Below are 26,438 nucleotides of genomic sequence, written 5' to 3'. Positions count from 1 at the left end.
TATGCAAAGAATCATACCTAGGTATGAAAACAATGCTTTTAATGGTATCCTTTCTTGCTTTCATTGTCCATCATCTAAATCTACCAAACGTTTTTCTCATATGAACAACATGGACGCTAGTAAACAACCATATGTCCTTCAAAATTTAACACAAGTTGAGGAAATTCTCATTGCACATGTGAACCCCATTCTACAATTCACTCATGCCCATGGTGGTCAATACAAATAGAGTTTTCATACAATCAGCTTCCCTCAAGACATCATTGTTATAGATCCATTTGGGCACATCAACCTCGACTTACAGATTAGTACTATTAAGGCCCATCAAACCCTAATTAAGTTGTTACATGCCCTAAATGAAGTCAACCATCAGAATGCCTCCTTCCCAAGAGATTCCATGACTGAAATCATCCAAAAACTGCCTCTAAGAAGATCAGCACAGGCAGGCCTTCATCAGGGTGCACTGCAATGCAGTCCAGTACACTATTAGGGTGCTATTCAGTGCACTTGCACCCTCTTTGGCCTGTGCTGGGCAAATTTGAGCAAACTTTCATTGGGGTTTGGGATATTCTTATCCATTGGATGCATCTAGAAGTTTCCCAAGTTTATCTACTCCTTTGGGCTCGAATTTGGATGAGGTAGGGAGTTAAGGAACATCAATCCCTTTATCCCTTCCTCCATGTAACTAAATTCTAAGTTTGGGAGGGCATTCATTGTCACCATTTATGGTATAACTTCCTTCATTCACCTATAAAAGACCACTCATCTAAGTGATCAGGGGCTGGAAATCATTGAATTATAGGGAGATGTTGTTAGTATGAGACTTGAGTTGATTTCAAGTATTGTAATGATGTCAAAATGTCTTGCTTGTTATGAGGAGAGGATGGGATTGAACTGGAGGAGTGATGCTGAATCAAGCAAATTGGGTTGTAACTCTTCCTTTTACTAATAAAGTGTTCAAAGCTTTTTCCATATGCTTGTATTGTCCATTGATGCTTTCATATGTGTATTATGTACTTGATTCCATGCTATGTTTAATCAATAGATCATTATCATATGCTTTGATCGGTTTTTGTCTTCTGTCTGTGTGCAGGTACTTTTCAAGTGGATTAAGTACAGAGAGGAGCGACAGAATTGGTCAAGGGAGATAAGGAGTAAGCGGAAGCTTCATGTAGGCTTCTTTACTGTCTTATTTAATCTATTGGTCATAGAAAAAGTAGAGAATGCTTTGCACTGTTGTTCTAGACTTAGCTACTAGTCTAGGGGTTTAAGCGTTTATCCGTAGACACTAAAACTTCCCAAAACAAATTGGCGACTCCACTGGGGAGCGATCATCCATATTAGTAGCTTATCAGCCTCTTAAGACATTTCTACATACTGTACTTGTGGTCGTTGATTGAATTTTAGTCTTCTTTCATTGAAAATTGAGCCAAAATTGTGTCAAATTGCCTTCAAAATGGCTCACTGTCACCAGCACAACCCAATGAAGGACACAGTGCACTGCAATGCACTTCCCACATAAATCCAGTGCACTGAAGCGCACTGTCTCTCACTGCTACCTGCACTGATCCCTTGAGGGTCAATTTCCCATCTAGGAGCTGAAGTTTTTTGCCAATTTTCTCCTATTTGAATGATTTGCTGAATGTCAATGATGTCTTGTGTCTAAAAATAGTTTTTCATCTCCTTACTTGGCCCTACTTAGACTAGGATTTATAAATGTTTCTTATGTATTTACTTTGTCATTTTCAATAGACAAAAGTTAGTTTTTGGTCGATTGATCTTTAGCGAAAGAAAGTGTCGTAAAATCATCTTTTCCTTCGAAAATTGAATTGTCGTAAAATCTTCATTCATCAAAGATCGATTGATTGATGTGTGCATATGATTAGTATTTTTGTTGAAAGTGTCTTAATTCCTCATTCCTTTGAAAACTAAAGTGTCGTAAAGTCTTCCTTTCCTTGAAAAGAAATTGTCGCAAAATCGTCATTTTTATGAAAAGATTTTATTGATCGATTGTGCATTAGTTTTCCTTTTTGTTCATTCACATTAAGGGAAATCGAAAAGAAATACATGCATGTTGCATTGGAAAAAGTTTGTGTGTGCTGATAGGAATAGTGTAGGGAATTTGCATTTAGATTGTGCTCTTTGCTCTTTGATCAAAAGAAATCTGATTGCTCTATCCCTAAGTAGCTAGGATTTTCATTGTTAAATTGAATGGAAAGAATGCTTATCATGATAGTTTCATTCCTATGAATTTCAGAATACATCACGTGGTGAACTTGAAGGGAAAATTCCTAAGCAAGTTCAACTTAAAATAAACATCAATTTACCTAATGGAGAATTTCCATTAACGAGAACATTTATTAGTTCTAGGCTAGAGACATGTTTCAGCGTCGTAAAACAAAGCAGTTGTCGCTAACTTGTCTACAATACATCCCAAGTGTGATACCTCATTCCACGTACATGAGTATATCGTAGCTCGTCCACGTACCTTCGGGTATATAGGGTGGTGTTACAGTACATAAAGTATATGGGAATGCTCTCACTACCCTGTTTTGCATTAGACAATGCTTATACGAACTAGACCTCCACGTACCTTTGGGTATATATGGGAGGACAACTCTAGGTTGCTATCCATCCTTAAGTAACCGAGTCGGCCACCTTGTAAACTGTGATACACCGAACACAACATTCGGGGAGATTTCTTACCCGTACTTCTTGGTTCGCCAGGAGGTATTCTGCAGTTCATAGTTTCTTGGTAAACCTTTTACCTAGTGTACCCCTTTCTGTTTATTTCTTTTTTGATAATAAAATTAATCAGCAATCGTGGAGGAACATCAACCCATACCCCATCGTTCGCGGAGAACAACAAGCAAACCACCTTTGCCTCCCGAAGCGACACCAATTCAGGCAAAGCGGTCTCGCTTAACTGAGTCTAGTACATCAAGAACTCCTAGTTCTTCATCTGAGTTACCTGAATCATCTATTTCGGTAAGTACAAAGACTCCAATTACTCCAACTATTTCTGGTACATCCGTTCCTGAAGAGGAAGTTTTACAATTACCTGAGGACATTAGTACTGATCCTACTGAAACAGTAACCAAAGTTGTTCAAGAACAAGTTGATCCTCAACTTGAAATTTCTCAATAAGAAAGTACTTCTGAACTTGAATCAGTTCAACCAGAATCTATCCCAGTTCAAACAGAAGTTACATCTGAACCTGAAGTTGTTCAGGAACCTCTCTCTAAAACTGTTGTTCATTTACCCGAACATCTGGACTTCGAATTTGAACATTCAGAAATTGTTACTTTACCGGAAGACGATCAACCAGTTATCCCTTAGACATCAGTGACTATTGAAACTTCAACTTCATCAAGACCAGAAATATTTTACGGACCTGACGGTGAAGTTCTTCCACCAGGTTTAATTATCATGCTCTATTTCGTGAATTTAGAGATATTTTTGCATGATCTTACGAGGAGATGCCAGGAATTGACTCAAGCATTATTTAACATGAGATTAAAATGTACCCTGATGTCAAACCAGTACGACAGTGGCTTCGACCTGTTCATCCAAAGAAAGTCATTGCCATTAAAGCAGAGGTTGAAAAACTTTTGCGTGCTAGCTTCATTTTCCCTGTACCTCTTATCGATTGGGTATCTAATATTGTTCCAGTTATGAAAAAACAACGGACAATTCAAGTGTGCGTCGATTATAGGGATGTAAATCAAGCATGTCCAAAAGACAATTATCCTACACCTTTTATCGACCAGATTATTGATGAATGTGCCGGATGTGAGATTTTCACATTCATGGATGGATTTTCTGGCTACAATCAAATCAATATCCACCCACAGGACCAATCAACAACTTTTATTTGTCTGTGGGCCACATTCGCCTATCGCAAGTTACCTTTTGGTTTGAAGAATGCAGGGGCTACATTTCAGAGGACAATGAATTATTCCTTCCATGACATCAAGCACATTGTTCAACCTTATCTTGACGATTTGCCTGCTCATTCACGAAAGCGGACTAATCACCCGCAACATTTGAGAGCAATATTTTTACGGTGCCGACACTACAAGATAAGACTCAATCCACACAAGTGTGTGTTTTGTGTTGGCTCTGGTCGATTGCTTGGATTCGTGGTCTCAAAGGATGGAATTCGACTTGATCCAATTAAGGTTCAGGCAATCCTTGACTTGCCTCCACCTTTAAACTTGTTACAGTTACAGAGACTTCAAGGGAAGGCAAACTTTCTGAGGAGGTTCATTCCAAACTATGCTGAGTTGGCTAAAGATTTTATGCGTCTATTGAAGAAAGGGGTACCCTTCCATTGGGATCAGGTTGCACAAGCTTCCTTTGATGCTCTTAAAGATTCCCTGATTAGAGCATCATTAATGTATGCCCCAAACTATCAAAAAGACTATTACCTGTATCTCGCCGCTGCAGATACAACCATTGGCATGGTTTTAGTCCAAGAAGAAAGTGGAATTGAACATCCTATTTATTACTTGAGTCATAATCTCAACGATATAGAAAGTAAGTATTCCTATGTCGAAAAGTTAGCTTTGGCAGTTGTTCAAGCTATGCAAAGATTTCGTCATTACATCCTCCTCCATAAAACTACTATTATATCGGATTGCAACCCTATGACATGCATTTTGTCACATCAATTGCTGGGGGGGAAATATTCCAAATGGATAGTTATTTTGCAGGAGTTTGATTTGGAATTCATCAAATCTAAATCAAAGAAATCTCTTGTTTTGTCGAGTTACTTTGCGACCTTCCCTCATCCTCCAATGATTCAACATTAGAAGCATCAATCTTGGATGAGTCTCTGTTTCTTATCTCGTCAAGTGATCCATGGTATGGAGATATACTGGTCTATCTCCAGACCCAAGCTTTTCAGCCTAATACCTCTCACTCTGAACAATGACGTACCCGATACCAAGCCAAATATTATCTGATCATTAGTGATACGCTTTATCATTGTGGTGTCGATACGATTTTATGTAGGTGCCTCACTCATGAGGAAACTGAGAAAGCTTTGAATGAATGTCATTTAGGTGCTTGTGGTGGACACTTATCTGGATATGCCACCACGCAGAGAATTCTTTGTGCCAGCTACTTTTGGCCAACCATATTCAAATATTGCATTATTACTGTCAGAAGTTGTCATGCTTGCTAGATATTTGACCGAAAAACCATATTACCACCTACACCACTGCATCCAGTCATTGCTGTTGGCCCATTCACCAAATGGGGCATTGACTTTATGACATGTAACCCCACCTCAGCCAAGGTCATGGGTATATTATAGTTGTTGTTGACTATTTTACCAAATGGGCCGAGGCGATGCCAACATTGACCAACAGTGCCGAAACGGCTGCTTTATTTTTCTTCAACCATGTGGTTGCCAGATTTGGTGTTCCACAAGCCATAGTTATAGATCATGGATCGCATTTTCGCAATCACATGATGGTTGAGTTGACCACCAAGTTAGGACTGTCACATGATAGTTCTACTCCATACTACCCACAAGCTAATGGACAAGTTGAGGCCATCAATAAAGTCCTTAAGCGCATGTTGCAAAGAATGATTGGAGTTCATAAAAGAAATTGGCATTTAATCCTGTACTCGGCTCTATGGGCATATCGAACCTCAGTGAGAAATGCGACCAGATTCACACCCTTTCAGTTGGTGTATGGTTTGGAAGCAGTCTTACCAATTCAATGTGAAATCTCGTCTCTCAAACTCGCGATTGACCTGCTACCCGACACTTCTGAAGAAGAAGCACGTTTCTTAGAGTTAATCCATCTGGATGAAACCCGTCGTGATGCCGCATTGGCTAACGAAGCGCATAAGAAACATATTAAGGCGTAATATGATAAAAATGTCAAGCCTCGTGTCTTCTCAGAAGGTGACCTGGTCTTGATTTATGATCAGGAGTCTGATAAACTTGGAGCAGGAAAATTTGAATCGCTATGGATGGGCCCTTATACTGTTAAGCGTGTTTTAATGAAAGGTTCCTACGAGTTAGTGGACTATGATGGGATTCCATTGTCATAGCCCCACAACGGGTTGTACCTTAAACGTTACTATGCTTAGTTAAGTGTAGTAAAACTCACTGTATATATGCTTTGATTGCATGTGTGTGTGTGTGTTTCTTTTAGAGTTCTTATTTGGTTAAGTAATCCACTTTGCATTTGTTCTAGATGTCAAAATTTTCGGAACCATTTGTTGGTTACACCAATGGGGCTAGTCGTAGTACGTAGAATCTATCATTTGCAGCATGGGCCATTTTCGCTCCAAGTGGCGAGTTAGTGAGTTTTATAAGAATTTGTATTAGTCGATTGACAAACAATATCGCTGAGTATAGTGCGTTGATTGAACTTCTCTCTGATGCCATTTCACTTGGCATACGTCGAATCATCATTAGGCTAGACTCACAACTCATTGTACTACAACTTACTGGCATTTATACCATCCGAAACCCAGTAATTCATCGCATGTTCCTTAGAGTTCGTATTTTGGAAAGGTATTTTGATTTTATTCAATATCAACATATTTCCAGAAATCTAAACACATTAACTGATTCTCTAGCGAATTATGTGTTAAATAGACATTTGTGACATATGTAAAGTAAATATTTTCAATTCACATCATCAGTTGAATAGGATTGCATCACATAACCATAATAAAACTTTGAAAGTAAAATAGATAGTTGTTTTAAAAGTTTTTACAAACAGTTTGTGTCCAAGACAAAAATTGGTCATCTGACCCAAAAACTCAAAATGTATGCAGAAAACATCTAAGTAGACTAGTGGTGCTCATGATAACAGGTCACAGCCTGTGCTATCATGCGTAAAAGTCTCATCTAATGACTTGGCACACCAATGGTGTGGCGCTGCAGTCACATAGGCAACTCCTTGATCCGGATATTCGGAATGCCTAGGGTCAAACCCTCTATGTGGTCCTGTAGTTCAGCCAATGTCTCAGCTAAATCTAAGTCTCGAAGAACTGCTCTCCCAACAGGTCTCTGTGTTGGCCCACCTACCTCTCATTGGTGCCCCACAGGTTGAATAGGTCCAATGTCTGCATAAATTAAAAATGGTTTTGTTTAGTCTTGGAGATAATCAAAAAACACAAAAAAATGTAGAAAATTTAAAATCAAAAAACACTTTGGTCAAATAATTTACCTATAGCACCCCACTGTGCTCCAACTGGTAACATTAAGTCTGGATCTCCGCGGAAATCCATCCCTAAATATGGATACTCTGCAATGGCCATATTCTGTCGATAAAGCCACTCAAAGAATGCAGGGTTAAATGAGATCAATGACTGACCAGCATGCCTAGCCATAAGATCTACCCATCTCTGCATCTGCGGATCCCTAGGTCCAGATACACCCAATGAAACATGTTGTGGCTACAAAAGTGGAATTCTCTCTAAGGAGAAAGAAATCAGGATCGACCCATAGCCAAAATTATTTGTCCTTCCACTTTTCACTTTGGTCAGTTGTTCTTTCAAGGATGAAAGTACTGCCTCACACCAGTTGAACACTTTTGGCTCTAAACACTCTAATGCATATTGCATGTATGATCTATTTGCCAAATGTAGTGTTGCGCTGCCAGCAAGTTTGGCAATGGTAAAGAGGATCATCCTCAATGGTAAATCACTAACATCCCTGATGTTAATCTTTCTGTCCCTGCTAGGTTGTGCACCTGGCTATATGTAATATCTCACTGATTCACCCCCTTTGGCAAATCCAGAAAGTGAGATGGGGACATCTCGCCTCGACAGTCTGGTAAGAAAGTATATGTCATCAATGGTAATTGAGACAACTTTGTCTCTAATGTGAAATGTCTGATCAGTAGGATCCCATGAATGAACAAGGAACTGCAAAAGCTCCATTTGCTGCCTCATACCAAGTAATCGAAAATATTTGAGTGACCCGCAATTCCTTAAGGCCTCAACCATGCCCTGGTTATTTACGGAAATCATATCCTGTTCTTTGTGCTCTCGTTATCTCCATGTAATCATCATTCTGATCCGATGAATACCTGAAAATACAACCATAAGATAAATTAGGATCCAGTTCTTGCAAAAAACAGAGGAATTTTTGGGTAAAAACAGCTAAATGAAATTAGGTTTTGTGCTTAGCGCAGCCCAGCCTTAGAGACAGAGCACTACAATATAGGTAGCCTTTTAGGTAAGTGCACTGCAGCGCACCTTTCGATGATGAAAGGGTGCGTTGATCCCAGATTTGAAAATTGAAACCATAGGGGCCCCAAAAACCCAAAAATTTTGCCTGAAACTGAAAATGAATGATATGAAATGAAAGAGAACAGAGATAGCTCCTACCTAGTCCGGACGGCACGAGGAATGGTCCACTGAATCCTCCGCAATCAGCTGGTGAACTTTGAGGTAAAAAACTGCTCCAAAGCACGAAAATCAAAGGGTGAATGTGAAATGGTAAAAATGAATGGTAAAACTTGTTTTTATGTTTATTTCTTGCACATTAATCGAGTAAACATTAGTTTTTATTCATTTTATCCATGAAACATGTATTTTTAATCTATGTTGATGATGTTTTGAGCAGCTTTAACAACTGACATGCAGAATTTGACGTGCTCAATTGTAAATTGAACATCTTTGACCACAAAGCAAACTTTTATCTCTTTTTCGAGCTTTGTTAAAAACGAAAAAGGAACCCCCTTAGAGTCCTCTTTAAGATCTTTTCAGACTCTCTAAACAAGAAAAGATTGCCGAGCGCTTGTGCTTTCCAGCTCGTTAAAGGATTGGAAACGATATCTCTCTTGTATTATTTTACGCTCTGTCGGACTTGAGAGATTATTTTACGAAAAAGAACTTGTGGAGTTTTCTTTTCGTCCCTTTTCAAACTCTCTAAACATGAAAATGACAGAGTTATCTTTGTCGTTAAACTCGTTAAAGACATCAAATAGCGACAAACTTGTCCATCTAGACAAGACCGAGTTTCACCTTCACTAGACTTGTTAAAACATCAAATAGTGATGGATTCACCCGAAGGGTGAAATTATACAACAAGTATATGTTATCCTCCTCAAGCTTGATTAAAAATAAAGAGGTATTGGTCAGCAATGACTGGGGAAAATTGGAGAAAGGGAAAACACTTTATGGTAGCAAGTCGTTGTTGAACGTGACACTTTCACCTCATCACCGTGACTATGTGGGTTGGGTCATTCAGCTTGATGGTTATCACACCGTTGGTCTATCATACCATCCATTACTTTGTTTTGGTTCAATGATAACAATTCATCTTAGTGTCGCCGACATGTTCAAGAGAAGTCATTGAGTCAAACTTCATCCTTTGCAATACCGTAAACCTTCATTTTCATGACGCCATTCTTGAACCTTGTGTCGTTAATGGATTTTTCATCTCCAAAATCATTTACCTCATTTCGTTTCGTTGATTTGGGATACATCAAGGCCCTCCTGCAACGAGTCGCTTCTTGTCGACATAAGCACATTATCCAAGAAGTTGAGTTAGAAACACCCCTTCAGTGCCTTGAGGCTTGCATACATCAATGGCAGGTTTCTCGCTTTTGGCGATAGGTTGACATCACTGGCCTTCGACCGAAAGACTTTGTATGGTGTTCGACATCAAATCATTTATTCACACCATGCGAAATGTATTGTAGTACCTTGAGGGTCATTATCATTATCGGTGATTCCTCTCGTGTCTATTAACGACTTACATCATTGGTTGGTAATCAGATGATGTCTTCCCATGTTTGACTTCAGATCATCTATTCACATGGTTAGACTTGTACTTGAGCGAAAGATTGAATGAGATGAAGACCTCGGATCTAGTTTTATCCATCTGAGCTGCAATATTTTCAAGAGTACTAAATCAAATGTACAATGGCCTTACATTCATGGTCATCCATTCATGGGTCTATATCTGTAGATGACTATATTTGTACATGTAATGAAAGTTTATAATCTGAGCATGGGTATGCCTTCCCTCAATGAGTTCATGAGAAAAAATTAAATTATCATGATATATGTATTGTAATTGATGTAGGTCACCTTCCGCTTCAAAACCTCCTCTCCACATGATAAATCATTTCACTTGACATACATATTTACAACTTCATGCTTTAGGGGGCAACTGTTACAGATCCATTTGGGCACATTAACCCCGACTTACATATCAGTACTATTAGGGCCAATCAAACCCTAATTAAGTTGTTACATGCCCTAAATGAAGTCAACCATCAGAATGCCTCCTTCCCAAGAGATTCCATGACTGAAATCATCCAAAAACTGCCTTTAAGAAGATCAGCATAGGCAAACCTTCATCAGGGTGCACTGCAATGCAGTCTAGTACACTGCTAGGGTGCTATGCAGTGCACTTGAGCCCTCTTTGGCCTGTGTTGGGTGAATTAGAGAGAAATTTCATTGGGGTTTTGGAATATTCTTATCCATTAGATGCATCTAGAAGTTTCCCAAGTTTATCTACTCCTTTGGGCTTGAATTTGGATGAGGTAGGGAGTTAAGGAACATCAATGTCTTTATCCCTTCCTCCATGGAACTAAATTCTAAGTTTGGGAGGGCATTCATTGTCACCATTTATGGTATAACTTCCTTCATTCACCTATAAAAGACCACTCATCTAAGTGATCAGGGGCTGGAAATCATTGAATTATAGGGAGATGCTGTTAGTATGAGACTTGAGTTGATTTCAAGTATTGTAATGATGTCAAAATGTCTTGCTTGTTATGAGGAGAGGATGGGATTGAACTAGAGGAGTGATGCTGAATCAAGCAAATTGGATTGTAACTCTTCCTTTTACTAATAAAGTGTTCAAAGCTTTTTCCATATGCTTGTATTGTCCATTGATGCTTTCATATGTGTATTATGTACTTGATTCCATGCTATGTTTAATCAATAGATCATTATCATATGCTTTGATCGGTTTTTGTCTTCTGTCTGTGTGCAGGTACTTTTCAAGTGGATTAAGTACGGAGAGGAGCGATAGAATTGGTCAAGGGAGATAAGGAGTAAGCGACAGCTTCAGGTAGGCTTATTTACTGTCTTATTTAATCTATTGGTCATAGAAAAAGTAGAGAATGCTTTGCATTGTTGTTCTAGACTTAGCTACTAGTCTAGCGGTTTAAGCGTTTATCCGTAGACACTAAAACTTCCCAAAACAATCACTACTATTGCCAAATAATTACCTAGAATGGTTTCTGAATTAGACATCCTCACTGTGAAAAGGAACAATCCTTCTGAAAAGGCTTATAAATTCTTCGCTTGCAAGTCACTTATACTTGTGGCACTTGAATGCAAACTAACTAATGATCCCTACTATAAGCATGTCCAACTCAGCCCATCTGTAATTTATGCTCTGCTAGATCAACCCACAGATATTTCTTCTCTTCTTCATAATGTAACCACCTCCTCTTTTGAACCCCATCAAACCATTGTTGATTCTACTTATGATCCTGATGTCATGCTAAATCCATTAGATATCCAACCTTCTTTTTTTGTTCCAATACTTTCAAATTCATCTATTGAACTTGAGCACATTTGTGCTTATTTGCACTTAACCCATCCAAATTCAACAAGCTCGGTTGAAATGGCCTGCAATATCTCTATCGGCTATGAATGAATACAGCATCGAGGGCCTCTTTTCTATGGCATTCCCCACACTATTTCCTACAAGCATTTCCATTATCACGCAACCAAGAATTACAAAAGTTAAGATGCATGAATATGATTTGCACTTGTTGCACTACCATGATAACCGATTTGGACAACATCCAAGATTCTGCTACTACCTCTATAACATTCTAATGCGCCACCATAGCCAAGAAACTACTATTGTTTTTGTGAATAAATACATTGAGAGCAACTTGCCAACAACTATTTCAGATATACGACAATGTCTTCATGACTTCCTAGATTCAAAATTTCCCAAGCAAGTCATGCGCTTTGACTCAGGCCTATGAGGAACACTATCTTTCTGGAACAAGCAACAGTGTGAACTAACTGACATGATCACACAAATAGGAATCTTGACATTCTTCTTCACTCTCAGTGCAGCTGATACGAAATGGAATGAATTGCACAACCAATTCGAACAACCACTTCCAATGGAGAATTCAAGACATAATTAAAAACCCACATCTAACATCCAAATATATGCATTGTAGATTTACAATTTTCCTCAAAGAAGTCCTACAAAAAGGCCTCCACACAATTGATTATTGGAACAGGTATTTTTTAATAACCATTTATCTCTGCATTAATTTATACATTACAAATATGTCTGAACCAACTTTGACTTTCATATTATATTTAGATAAAAATGGAAACATAGAGGATTTACACACATACATGGCTTCCTTTGGTTGCAAAATTAACCAAATATGGACCCTCTCGATTGGAACAATGAAACATAAGTTGTCGATGCTAAAAAATATCTTGATCACTATGTAACTGCCTGGAATCCGTGACCGCCCCAACATCACAATCTTGCGCTTCACCAATCCGGAATTCATAACCCATGTCTTCTTGACATAACATCAATCTTCGATTCAACCCAGTCTGAAGACTATGAAGAGCTTGTCAACTGCGTTCAACATCACACAAAGTGTCATGAATCTTCTTGTCTTCACAAAAAAGACAATGTTCTTAGTTGTCGATATGGAGTATCGTGGGAGTTAAACTCCACATCTTCATTGTTCATTAATGATAAAGGTTGAAAAACCTATGTCCCTACTTGCAAATATGATAGATTGAATATCCACAATGTCGATCTACTTTCTATTTAGAGAGGAAATATTGATTTTCAACTAGTTTTATCCCACCATGCTATGTTAATCTATATTTCAAAGTATACAGCAAAAGTAGAAACAAGATTAGAGAGCTACCACCAAATGTTATCACGTCTCTCACACAATGTGGCTCTAGAAGCACCTACTATTACTGTCATCTGGAAACTCCTTACAAAAACCATTATAGATAGAGATATTGGTGCACAAGAAATATGCCATATGTTACAAAAACTACCCCTCTCACTCTGCAATCGCACATTTATTTCTTTGAATGTTAATAGAACTATTTTTGGATGTGTTTCTCGTGATTCTGAAAATCCCCTTTCACCACCGACCTTCATTCTTGCATACATGAATAGACCCGCATCATTGGAATCGTTTCCCCTCCTTGAAGTTGTTATAGATCTGATCTAAAAGTATAAGATAATAGAAATATACCCAGAAATAATAAGATCGAAATAGATAGAAATGGTTCTTTATTAATCAAACCCTTAAGGTAGGGCAACACCATATATTCACTCCTTAAGGAAGGAGAATACTCCACAAGCCATATGCTTGTCCATACAATATTATTTGACATATCTCAATGGGGAGTCTCTAGCTTCTATATAGGCCTCATACATACAATACCATGGGTCATTACCATGGTTCCCTCAATACCATCTATCTAATACCATGGGCTTATTACATTATTGCTAACTACTTCTGGTCCCTTACATGATACGGGTTAACCACCTTATTTATTACTATGGCCCATCCCATTATTACATTATTCCCTTGGGTACCTCCCTCTATACCCCATACTATCCCCCCTAGGTATACTACATTCCACCCCCCTTAAACATGTTTCATCCCCGAAACATAAGAAGAACACAAATAATAAGATCTACTCAAAAGAGTAGTCCACTAGTACCATGCACGAACATCTAGCCATCCAAGAGAAAGGTGAACCCTTGATCTAGCTGGTGCCTCGCTCTCTTGAGATGGAAGTTGATCCTGGCAGCTCTTTTGTGTTGATGTGTAGTAGGTGGATTGGTGCCTCTCTCTATCTGTCATGCGGGGGTTGTTGTCCTTGTGGCTAATTCGTTGCCATCTTGTTGGTTGTTTTCTTGTGGGGTGATGTGGGTGGTGATATGCTGAAGTGTTAACCAACGATGTATCTTTCTTTAATTCACCACCTAATGGAGGTTGATTGGTATCTAGTACATGTTGTGGTGCCTGCTGTTGTTTCTTATCTTCCAATATTACTTCAATCACTGAGTCCTCATCTGATGTATCAATACCTGTAACATTTTCTGCTTCAGCCTCCTTGGATTCTCCCTGTTTTTTTGGTACTTGGTTCGATGTTTGTGTTTGGTTGTCGACCATTAAAGGCTCATCATCTGATGTGTTAGTGTCATTAGAGCTTTGTGATTCTGCCTCCATAGTCTCTGCTTGGGTCTTAAAAGAAATATCCTCCAATGTAATTTTCTTCTTTTTATACAAGAGTTTCATGAATTTCTTCTGCACATTAATATTGACAGTACCCACAGATTCCATCCAAGGATATCCCAAAACAACATCCATGTTATCCATATTTGAAGTATAAAAATCACAATGCAACACATACTTATCCATAAAAAGCTTCAAATCTTTATAAACTTGAACATCCTCATTATCAACTTGTGTGTTTTCAATGTGTTTTGCTGGAACTTGCAATTTTTTTGCCAAATTAACATTGATAAAATTATGCTTGCAACTAGGATTTATAGACACAATGATATTCTCCTTCTGAATCAATCCATGAACCTGTAATAAGGATATACCAGCAGAAAATAACCCTTTAGGTTTCTTGGTTTCCTTCTTTCTTGTAAAAATAAAATCTTTGCTAGGTTTTGTGCCTGTCTGTCTGAGCTTAGTAAGATGACCCAAAAAATTAGATTCATGGTCAAAGCGGTCACAAATGGATTTTGCGAACATCTGCCAAGTAATTGTCCTTGGATAGCATTTAGAATGCCCCTGCCACCATTGCCATCTTTCTTGGTCCAAGTAAAGGTCTCCCACACGTAGTTTAGTTTCATCATCTACGATGTGATTCAGAGTGAAATATTGTTCCATTTGTGCTACCCATATTGCCAGATCAGAGCCATCAAATTTGTACATCTTCATCAAATTCCGATCTAGGCATTGGAATTTTAGATTTGCGCTTCAGCTGTCCCGCCGTCACAAAAATTTCTTAAAAAGGAGCTGATTTTAAATCAGCGAGATCTCCCTCATCTAGACTCTAATTCGACTGATTTTTTTTTTAATTGGGTATTTTTTGCAAAGAACCCAAATCTGCAATTAAATTCTACAAATGTTGCCACAGAACGTACAGATCTGATATGAAAACTTGTCGCCCCAAAAAATATTTGCAAGACAGCTGATTTTTAAATCAGCGATATCTCCCTCATCCAGACTCTGATTCAACCGATTTTTTTTCAAATTGGGTATTTTTTCACCAACAACCTAGATCTGCAATTAGATTCTGCATATTTTTGCACTAGAACATACAGATCTGATCTGCAAACTCACCGCCCCGAAAAATGTCTACAACACAGCTGATTTTTAAATTAGCGATATCTCCCTCATCCGGACTCTAATTCGGCCAATTTTCTTTTTTAAATTGGGTATTTTTTGGCCAAAAACTTAGATCTACAATTATATTCTACAGATTTTACACCAGAACGTACAGATCTGATCTGCAAACTCGCCGCCCCAAAAGGTTCCTAAAAAAAATCGCTTCGCCCAAGAAAGTGCTCTGATACCACTTGTTATAGATCTGATCTAAAAGTATAAGATAATAGAAATATACCCAAAAATAATAAGATCGAAATAGGTAGAAATTCTTTCTTATTGATCAAACCCTTAAGGTAGGGCAACACCATACATTCACTCCTTAAGGAAGGAGAACACTCCACAAGCCATATGCTTGTCCATACAATATTCCTTGACATCTCTCAATGGGGAGTCTCTAGCCTCTATATAGGCCTCATACATACAATACCATGGGTCATTACCATGGTTCCCTCAATACCATCTATCTAATACCATGGGCTTATTACGTTATTGCTAACTACTTGTGATCCCTTAGATGATATGGGTTAACCACCTTATTTATTACTATGGCCCATTCCATTATTACATTATTCCCTTGGGTACCTCCCTTTGTACCCCATATTATCTGCCCTAAGTATACTACATAAGTTTCTCGCTCTTGGTCATTTTCTGCTTGCCGAAAACAAAACCAATGGAAACACCTCCAATGATTGTACATGTCTTGCCACGATACACTGCCATCCCTTCCCTTAATGATCCTTGCTATGCCACTTTTTGTTGGAGTGAACTACTATTGTACTTCCCTTTCCGCACACTCCACAAACTCCACAAACCAAAGATCAATCTACTCCTATGGCTACCCCTCCTGACCCCATGCAAATGAATGAATGGAAAATCCTCTCTCACCTCCACCTAGGCTACAACATTGAAATTGATGACCTTGAAATGATTGGCCATCACGACTTTGATGCTAACCACAATTGGTCGCATACTTCTATCCCTCTCCACTTGCAAGAAACTGCCATAAATTTCATCGAATTCAACTGCCCAAATACTCAAAACCAACATCATCATTTTTCAACCCTCCCCCAAGATCACACCTTCTCTCCCACCCAACAAACAGATTTTACCATTATTCTTTCTCACTTCAAAAACCCTTCACCAAAACCCCCACTTAGAATAATCATACAAGGGATAGCTGGGAGAGGAAAATATCATTTAATTAAATTCTTGCAACATGCATTTATGGAAGACTCCCCAACAAGCACAAACCCTTTGTTGTTACTTGCACCCACTGACATTGCAGCTTTCAACATAAATGCCCTTACAATCCACTATGCCCTTCGCATCCCTACCTAATCAATGCATCCTCTTGAATGATAGTCGCTTTTACACTTGTGAGAGCAGCTCTGCCATTTAGAGTACATCGTCATTGATGAGATGAGCTTCATCGGTCTAAAAATGCTTTCTCACACTGATGACTGCTTAAGAGAGGTACTCCCCCTTCATTGAAATGCACTATTTAGAAATCACTCCATTATCGTTATTGGAGATTTAGGCCAGCTACCACCTATGAAAGACATTCCTTTATATGCTGGCACATAATGTGGCACTGCACTTTGGTGCAACTTCAACACATTCGTAACACTTTCAACTATTTTTTGCCAACAAGGTCCTAACCCTTCTCAAGTTGCTTTCCACCAAATCCTCACAAACCTCAGAAATGGAACACCTACACTTGAAGTTTGGAAACTCCTAATGTCAAGGACAAATTCCTCTCTTACACATGAAGAGTAACAAACATTTCAAGACTCCATGCACCTATATGCAACAAACAGCTTAGTTGCTTTGCATAATAAAACAATGCTAAAAAAATTGAACATGCCAGTGACGGTTTGCTCTGCAGAACAACAAAGGCAACAAACTTCTGCTACAACAGAAGATGAACATCTAGACACAAAGGTACTCTTATGCAATGAACAAAAAATTATACTCACCAACAACTTGTGGGTACATGCAAGCCTTGTTAATGGCACACTTGGCAAAGTCATTTCAATCTTTTATGCACCTGACTCGAAGCCCCCAAAATTGCCATCCTTCATGGTAGTCGACTTCAACCAATACAAAGGAACACCATGGGACATTTCACACCCAACATATGTACCCATTTCCCCTATCATAAGGGGTGCAGGCTGACAGATACCACTTCGAATGGCATGGGATTTAACAATACACAAGTCACAAGGAATGACATTAAACAAAGCAATAGTAAACATTGGCCCCAAAGAATGTCAAGTTTAACGTTCACCGCCATTTCAAGAGTAAGGTCATTGTCAGACCTTCGAATCAATCCAACATTTCCATTCTCATGCATCTCACGCATGGAAGAGAATCCATATCTAAAATGTAGACAACAAGAGGAATCATTGTTTGCATCAAAATTTGTGTAGAAGAATACACTCTAGTCAACCATACATTGTTTCTTCCAAATCCTAAACATCACTCGCTACTTATCCAAATTTCACATACGATTGCTTGCTATTACATTTAACCTCATGTTGTTTTACTCTTATTTAGAAAAAAATGTTCATGTTTACTTTGACTTTAATTTTTATTTATATATATAATGCTTTCACAATACACTTCCACTAACAATTAATATTTCTCTTTTTTCATGACCAACAAATATGGATACAAACTACTTAAACATGCTCTATGAATATTGCCAAGAAATTCAACAACAAGAACTTACCTTGCAAGATATACAAATGAGGTTCTTGCCCCCACAATCACTGCCTCTTTATTGTTTGCGTCCAACTATTATCTTGCTATGGAAGATAAAGAAAATACTAAAGAAAAACAATCCACATCCATGAAAGAGATGCACAATGGAAAATATGGGTTGAATGGCAAGAACGACTTTCACATCTTGGAACCACAATAAACATCAATTGGTGTTGTTGATGTCATGCCTCATCATGTATATATGATTAGTTACTCATTGTCAATTAGATTTATATGACAACACATACTTTTATTTTACACATGTTTAGTTATTCACCATCTAATACATCTCTATGTATATAAGTCTTATTCCATTGAACTACTAAGCCATTATGTATAATTTCAAACAAAGCCATTGCATAGCATGTATACAATTGTTGCTACTTTTGTGTTAATGATGATCAACCCTATATATGTCTCATCTTCCATTGACAACACACATACTTACTACTGAATACTTGTTAATGTTGTTACTTTTAACTAAATCTCTTTACATACAAGTTATTATCATCAAGTTAATGACTAAGTTTTGAATGTTTGTAATTACAAATGATGTATATCTCATTTTATGTTGTTAAACTTGTATTTAATCTCTTAAGTTTTTATATGTATATGGAAACCATAGTTTGATTTGCAATTAATCAACATCAACTTTGTCATTAACATGATACACTATAATCTCAAAATTCAAAATGTAAAAACATATAGCATCAATTCCTACAAAAGCATTGCTGTTACAACTTTTCCAATTTCAAAAACCGATTGATATCTCTTTGCACCTTTTAAAACCATTGCTAATTTTACCAGAATTGAAAAACATAGGAGTAAATTTCACTTTTGTAGCTCTAAAAGAACGTAATGATATCTGTGCAGAAATTAATCCGTCTAAATGTTATAAAGAGGAGATCTGACGACATTAAACAAACACTAAGATAAGAACAAACTAATTTTTGATACACATCTTACTTCGATACGATTGCGTATTGCGCTGATTGTAAAGGAAGACTCAAAATTCTGCTGGACCCCTCAGCAATTGATATCATAACCAGAGGATACTGAAAATTGAAATCCACTTTATCTGTAGAAGATAACTGTTTTTCGAACTAACAATCATGGAAAATTTTAGGGGCTAATGTTCGCCCAGTGGGCTAATTTTCCATGATTTTTCCACAAAAAAGATTCGCCAATTTCCAATTTCATAAAAGACGATTCGCCCAAATTTTAGAATATAAAATTATTTTACCTTAAAAATCGCCAACATTATATAGAGACTATATATAAAATAATTATAAATTTGAATAATTTTACAAATATATCAATAAACATTTATAATTTGCATATTAGGGATTAGTGAGATTCGCCAATGTTTTAAACTTCAAGAAAATTTTCCATCCTTAAAATTTTCCTTGCTAACAATATCTAATCACCCACCACTGACATTCTATTTTGAAAATATAAAATGAAATGGAGTTGTCTATAATGCGATTTTTTGGAGATTCCGGTGACGGAATCCTGCGGAAGAAATTGAGGTTAAATCTTGATTTGTTGCAGTTAAAATGGTTTTTTAACTGTATATTTGGATTCAACACCCTGAAAAACCCCTTAGACACTTTCATTGTGCACAAACTAGCTATCAAACTTGCGATTCCAATAAATTCCTGCCGGATTTCGACTGGAAAAACCCGCCGAAAAAACTTTCAAAAAATCGCGTTATAGACAACTGCAAATGGAATCTGCACAGACAGTTCATTGAACTTAACAAAATGTTATCTTGAATCTTGATACATCATTCATTATCCCCAGTGGCTCTCTGCAGCGATGACTCGGGTTTCTGGGACGTGACTCGGGTTTCTGGGACGTTTGGATGATAGATATACCACGCCGTCCAATGAGTCCTACACGCTGGTCGCTTTAAACTGTTAATCGCAGCGATCATGCGTAAGATTTAAAAATAAAAACAATAATAAACTAAATAAACTAGTAATAAGGTGATGCTTTCCAAGTAATAAGGTGATGCTTTCCACGAAGGCCACAAATCACGCGTACGAGATAAGGATGGATTTGGACATGAAATGCAAAACCATCTGCCAGCACGGACAGCAACTTGTTTTGCACTTGCAAGTTGCAATGCTCGGAGATGCGCTCTTATGACTACCTCTGTTATTTAAGAATAATTAACTGCAAGGGAAGGTACCGTGATCGAATCGCACACTCTCTAAAGTCTGAATTGTGTTCCAGGTTTTGAAGCAGCAACGTAATAATATGGCAACTCCTGCTCCTCTGCTGGCGAAGCTTAAAACATCTGAAGAAGGAAAAATAGGAAAAGAGGAGAAAATTAATAGTGGAACGATGGAGGTGAGCGACTGCCTGTTCCTCAAGGAACCCCTGGATATGGCCTCTCTCCTCATACGCATCCGGCGGAAGCGTAAGATGGAAAACCTTCGCAGAAATGCAGAGAGATTCCTATCCGGTGCGTCTCAGGGCGCGGATCAATTCATGGATTGCTTTTCCTCTCCCTAACCAAGAAAGGAAGGATTGCTTTTCCACTCCCTAACCAAGAAAGGAAGGATGAAGTTGTTCAATCAAATGAAGTCTGTGTTTGCAGGCCTCGAGAGTTTTGTTAAAGATTTCTGCCCGTTGCCTCTCAGGGCGGCGATTAGCGTAGCCCTAAATCACATCTCAAATTGTGGTATTCTCTATTTGTGGTGTTGCCAATATACCGCATTTTCTGTTAGAGAAATATGTTTATTTATGCAGTAAAACAAGTTTGAAATTAAGGATTAGACAATCAGGTAAAAGTGGTTGTCTTTTCATCAACTTTGTCACAAGAGTGTTGTATTTTGGAATTTTGATTTTATTTTGGGTTAAGGGAATTCAAGTTTAGTGCATGTCGTCATTGTCCACCCATGAGAAAAATATCCCAATTTTCTAATAATGAGAAAACCATATAAATGAAAAGGAAAATGACAGTTTTTCTGAGTAGAAATCTGATATTAGACAGTGATTTATCAAAAAGTAAATCTCCTGAACCAAAAATTCAAAAGCATGATATTCGATACCAGGCTTGTCGCATCCCTATCTTATCCTATTAAGATATAAATATATATATATGTACTATTCCATAGATGTCATCACGGTTGGAAAGGTACAAGAAACAAAATAGAAATTTTATACGCAAAATATGATTTTTACAATGAATTTTGTGAAGGTATTTAAATTTTTTCGATTAGTGGTTGGCCTAAAATATTTTGACGTGCAACTACACATTAAAAATTGTTTATTACTTAATTTGACTTTACTCAATACTCACTTAACTAGTTAATTGACTCTCCACGTTGACCTAACTCCACGTGTCAGAATAATTACAATTTCTAACACTCTCCTTATACAATGATATGATTCAACATGACTCAACTATGCCTGCTAGACCAATAAAAATTGACTCAATTATCACTCAAATATATTGACTAGTCTATGTCTCAACTAAGCTTACATCTAACTTTATTATTTAAATATGTGACAAAGACTAAGAGCATTATTTGACAAAGAGAGAGCCGGGGCTGTCATGTATACAAGAAATAGATCAAGGGCAGAAGTAATCTGTCATTTTATAGATGGCCGAAGAAGAAGGCGACGAAACAGACAACCATCTTTCTACTTTAGCAGCAACACAATTCTTGATAGTATTGTTTTCCACTCCTCCCACAAACTCTAACTGATGAGTTGTAGACTGCGATCTCAACGCCGACGGTTGCTCAGTACTCGAATGCCCCTGCTGATGCTGCTCCCCCTTTTGTGAGGCGCGGTCACGCAGCTTCTGCATCTCTTCACACCAAATTAGTGCCACGATCGACATTTTTTCCCCAAGTGAAAACAGAAAGAATGAATATTTAATATCCTCGCTCACAACACTCGCAAAATCCTGCTATCTTGCTAATGAAATGCTGTTCTTGAATTGATGGACGCTCTGACGAGTTTCCCTTGGAATTTATCGGCGGCTCCATGGGCAGATGGCGCCTTTTTCTTCTATGTGCGGCGAATGGAAACAGGTCCGCTGGTTTTGGGTTTACCGGAAGGAAATTGGTTTATGGCATCCGGTGGATTGAAGGTGACACGGCAAGCAACGTGGATTAATCTTCAAACTTTAATTATTAAAGTAAATTGCTGATGCACGGAAAAGGAAATGCGCAGATTATCTTTAAGATGGCAATGGTGCGTTTTTATTATGAAATTGTCACTTGACATCGAATTGAATAAAGTAATGGTTGGTACCCATTTAGATTTTCCATACTTATTTAGACGGCGATGTAAAGAGGAAGTGGATACATATTTCAAACATGCAAATTTAGTTGTGGGGAAGACATGATGTTTTACAGGATATACGGATTCCATCGATTTAAAAAAACATAGATGGTTTATATTTAGAATTTTATTTTTGAGGAAGTGGATAAGTTTTCAATTTAATTCTCGATAAGACCTTGTGTGTTATGGGAGATGTGGATTCCATGGACTTCTAGAGTTGCAATTCATATTATTAAATCTTATTAAAATATTGATTTTCTTTTAAGATTATAGGTATGTATTGAATTTTATTAAAAGGTGGTTTCTTATTTAATAGGTTTATTATTATTTTTTTATTTTTTTTAAATATATATATTAAATTATAAAAATTTTGATTATATTTTTATTTTGATTTTTTTTCAAATTATTTTACTCATTTAATTAATTTATTTATTTTACCAAATTTATTAACATATTTAATTATTTGTAAATATTATATTTACTAATTTTAATGATTTATTTTATTATCTCATTTTTTCTAATTAATTTTAGTTATTCCAATGTAATAATATTACATTTAAATTTTTTCTTGGGGTTTTTACTTGGTAACGTGTGTCCCCCAAATTAAGTGACTTGTATGCTAAAGTAAGGCAATTATACTTAAAATTTATAGTGGTGCTCCAATTTTATGTCAGAAATAAAAGTCTACTCTAGTTAAATTGTCAATTTCTTTGGTATTAAAAAAACATTAAATTTTAATAATATTAATTTTAAATTTTTTTATTAAAAAAATTAATTTAAATATAAATTTTATATTAAAATAATAAAATTATAATAAAATCTCAAGAGCTCTACTAGGGTTTTAGTAGGCTATGGTTTGTTTGCAATGTAGCATAGGCTACGAACCAACATGATGCTATATCTAATCAGTTTGCAGTGGACGGAGAGATCAAGGTGCTTGTCTAATTAGTGAATGAGTGACCCCTTGAGGGGAGGGAGGGCCTCCTCTTCCTACTACAACATTGTACATGGCATGACAAGACAATCGAGAGGAAACTCCAATATGTCGCAAGGAGGAAATGAGATGGAGGAGATGTCAACGATGGGAGCTTAGTGGCAAGCAGATACCTGTGGTCGATGCTTTCCAAAAGCTACTAAGAACCCAAAATTTGTGATCCCCAATAATAGGTTCAAAAAAACTCGGCAGTATATGGAGGATCATGTTCTCATCTGCAAATTTATGGGTATTTGATCGAAGGAGCAAGAGATTGTATAATGGATCCAAGCAAAGCGGAACCCAAAGGGTCCGATGGAATTGCGATTGCGGGTAAAGGGGTTCTTCATAGTGATACTCGAGGATTTGATGGATCAAAATTGGGTTTTTGACAATGGGCCATACTTAATGAACAATGCGGGCTTATTCATCCGTTTCTGGGAAGACTGTTATAACCTTGAGAAAGAGCAACTTCTGGCAACTTCTATTTGGGTTTGCTTATTTTCATTGCCATAAGACTTTTGAGAACCAAATATCCTGGAAGGAATTGGCAATGCCATTGGGCAATTTTTGAAGATCTTAGAGATCACAAAAAGACGATGGCATGCGACATATGCACAAATTTGTGTTCACATGAACATTTCCAAACCCCTACCAAAGTCCATCAATATGGAATATCACGATACAATATGGACACAATCGTTGGACTAGAAGCATGTGCCTTTCAAATGTCAAAGGTTCCGTGAATACAAACATCTCTTCTAGGATTACTCGCTCACCATGGTCGAGGAACAAAAGAACAAACAAGTGGTGGATGAAGAAGGATTCCAACAGTAGGTCTAAGAAGGGGTAAAAACAACCACAATCAATAGGGGAAATAGGGGAACAAAATGACTGCAAATGCCAAAATGCAACCCAAGCAGTCCATGACTCAAACTCACCAACAAAAGACACAAGACAGTAATCCATTGAATGTCTTAGGGTAGCTGGAGCAATAGATGGTCATAGAAGGGGATTTAGAGAAAATGGCCCCCCAAATCATGGAGGTAGATCAGACGAAGAACTCAACAGTGGATAAATTGCACCAAAAATGAAAGGCTCTGGAGGATCTAGAGGAGGACAAAAGAATTAAAGTGATCCTCATCCACACTTGAAAACTTCTACAGGTGGAGGAGAGAAACAATAGGTTAAATGTGGAAGATAAAACAATGTCAGAATTCTTTCGGGTTTGGGTAAAAGCAGAGGTGAAGGACATCCCCTCCAATCAGTTGGCCCACTTCTGCAACCTATTTAGTCAATGGTGCGCACGGATATCCAAATCGGAAGGAGACCTGAAATAATCATTCATAAGAAGAGAGGGGGGTTCTAAGGTCCTTCTCCATCAGATCCATCGATATCTAAGAAAGGAAAGAATGATAGAAAATTGACAAAAGAGGCATTGAGGGAAGCTAGAGAATTCTTGCTAAACTCTGGTGAAATGAGTCAACTCACAGAGTACTTCCCCCGCACCCCATAACTTACCCAATGAAAATGTATCATGGAATATTCGGGGCTTGAATAGCCAAGGAAAGCTCTGTTATTTATGAAATAAGATCAATAGGGAAAAACCAGAGATAATACTGCTACAAGAGGCTAAAGTGTCAGGGGGTAAAATGGAATATATAGCAAGAAAATGTTGGAAAGGAAGTAAGGTGATTGCTCTGGATGCTAAAGGAAATGCAGGAGGCTTAGCGGTGATCTGGGATCCATTGTTGGTGGTATTTCAGGACTAAAAAGCCACTCCTTTCATCTTGAAGAGGATAATCAGGAGTATTGGGGTGGAGGAATGGACATTTATAATGGTTGCCTATAGACCCTCTACCCCCAATCAAAAATATCAATTCTTGTATGATATGAGAAGGCTAAAGGACCACCTCCTAGATCAGTTCTGGATCACAGGCGGTGATTTATATGATCAATTCTTTGGAAGAGAAGCGAGGGGAGGTACAAAGACTAGACTTAATATCAACCAAATTTAATGATACCATCCAAGACTTGGGATTAGCAGACCTGGAGACAAAAAATTGTATTCATACTTGGAATAACTGTAAGGGGGGGTGGGGGTGGCGGGGGTGCCAACATGTCACTAGCTAATTAGATCACTTCCTCATATTTGAAGAGATCCTCATGCGAGATTATTTCATAGAAGCCATAATCTTACCTAGCATTGGTTCATATCATTGGCCCATTTGATTGGAGATAGATATGCAGACGACTCCTAGAAATAATCCTTTTCAATTTGAAGGATTTTGGTTGTACAACCCAATATTTGTTGACAAATTAAACAAATGGTAGCAGGAGATCTCAGTCCCTGGGAACAACATAATACAAAAATGCCAGAGAAAGATCAAAGAGCTAAAACTAAGAATTAAAACTTGGAACAAAAACAAATTTGGGGACATCTTCATAGAAAAAAGGAAATGGGAAGACATAATGGTAGCAATACAAAGCCAAGTCATTTTTGAGGGAAGATTAGAAGATCTAGCCATGGACGAAGGAAAGGCCATCCATGAGATAAAAGAGAGATGAAAGCAAGAATAAATGTTATGGCATCAAAAGTCACGAATTAAGTGGTTTAAAGAAGGGGATAGAAACTCATCATTCTTTCATCGTTCAATGATTGGACGCCAACAATCAGATCTTTTCCCTGACATCCAAGTCACGCTCCAGAATAGTGAGTCATAAAGAGACCAAGGAAGAGATTATTAGTTATTACTCTGATCTACTAGCAGAATAAGACAATAACCGCTTTGAAGCAATATATCGAGTAACTACCAATATCTTGTGACTAATCTCTACAGAGCATAATGAATCCCTAATGAGAGAAATCTCGTTGGAGGAAGTGAATCAATAGTCAAGGATATGCCCAACAACAAATCACCAGGACTTAAGGAATTTACTATTGAATACTTTAAATCAGGTTGGAATTTCTTCAA

The 26,438-nt window shown here is 37.6% G+C and overlaps 1 protein-coding gene across 1 annotated transcript in view; it reads right to left on the bottom strand.

Moving 5' to 3' along the window:
* The window catches only part of LOC149261729 (EIN3-binding F-box protein 1-like), a 28,172-nt gene extending 16,450 nt beyond the window's left edge, over window positions 1-11,722 (bottom strand). The window contains exons 1-2 of the mRNA XM_089370769.1: window positions 11,664-11,722; window positions 7,996-8,063 (exon numbers count right to left, since the gene is read on the bottom strand). Coding sequence (XP_089226895.1) covers window positions 7,996-8,063; window positions 11,664-11,722 — 127 coding nt within the window. The remainder of the gene's footprint in view (window positions 1-7,995; window positions 8,064-11,663) is intronic.
* Between the last annotated feature and the right edge of the window lie 14,716 nt (window positions 11,723-26,438).

The sequence above is a fragment of the Pinus tabuliformis genome, chromosome 6 (genome assembly GCF_031772625.1).
Source record: "Pinus tabuliformis cultivar Carrire ecotype Pingquan chromosome 6, CPIR1, whole genome shotgun sequence".
Lineage (NCBI taxonomy): Eukaryota > Viridiplantae > Streptophyta > Pinopsida > Pinales > Pinaceae > Pinus > Pinus tabuliformis.
This window is presented reverse-complemented; position numbering and strand designations above follow the sequence as displayed.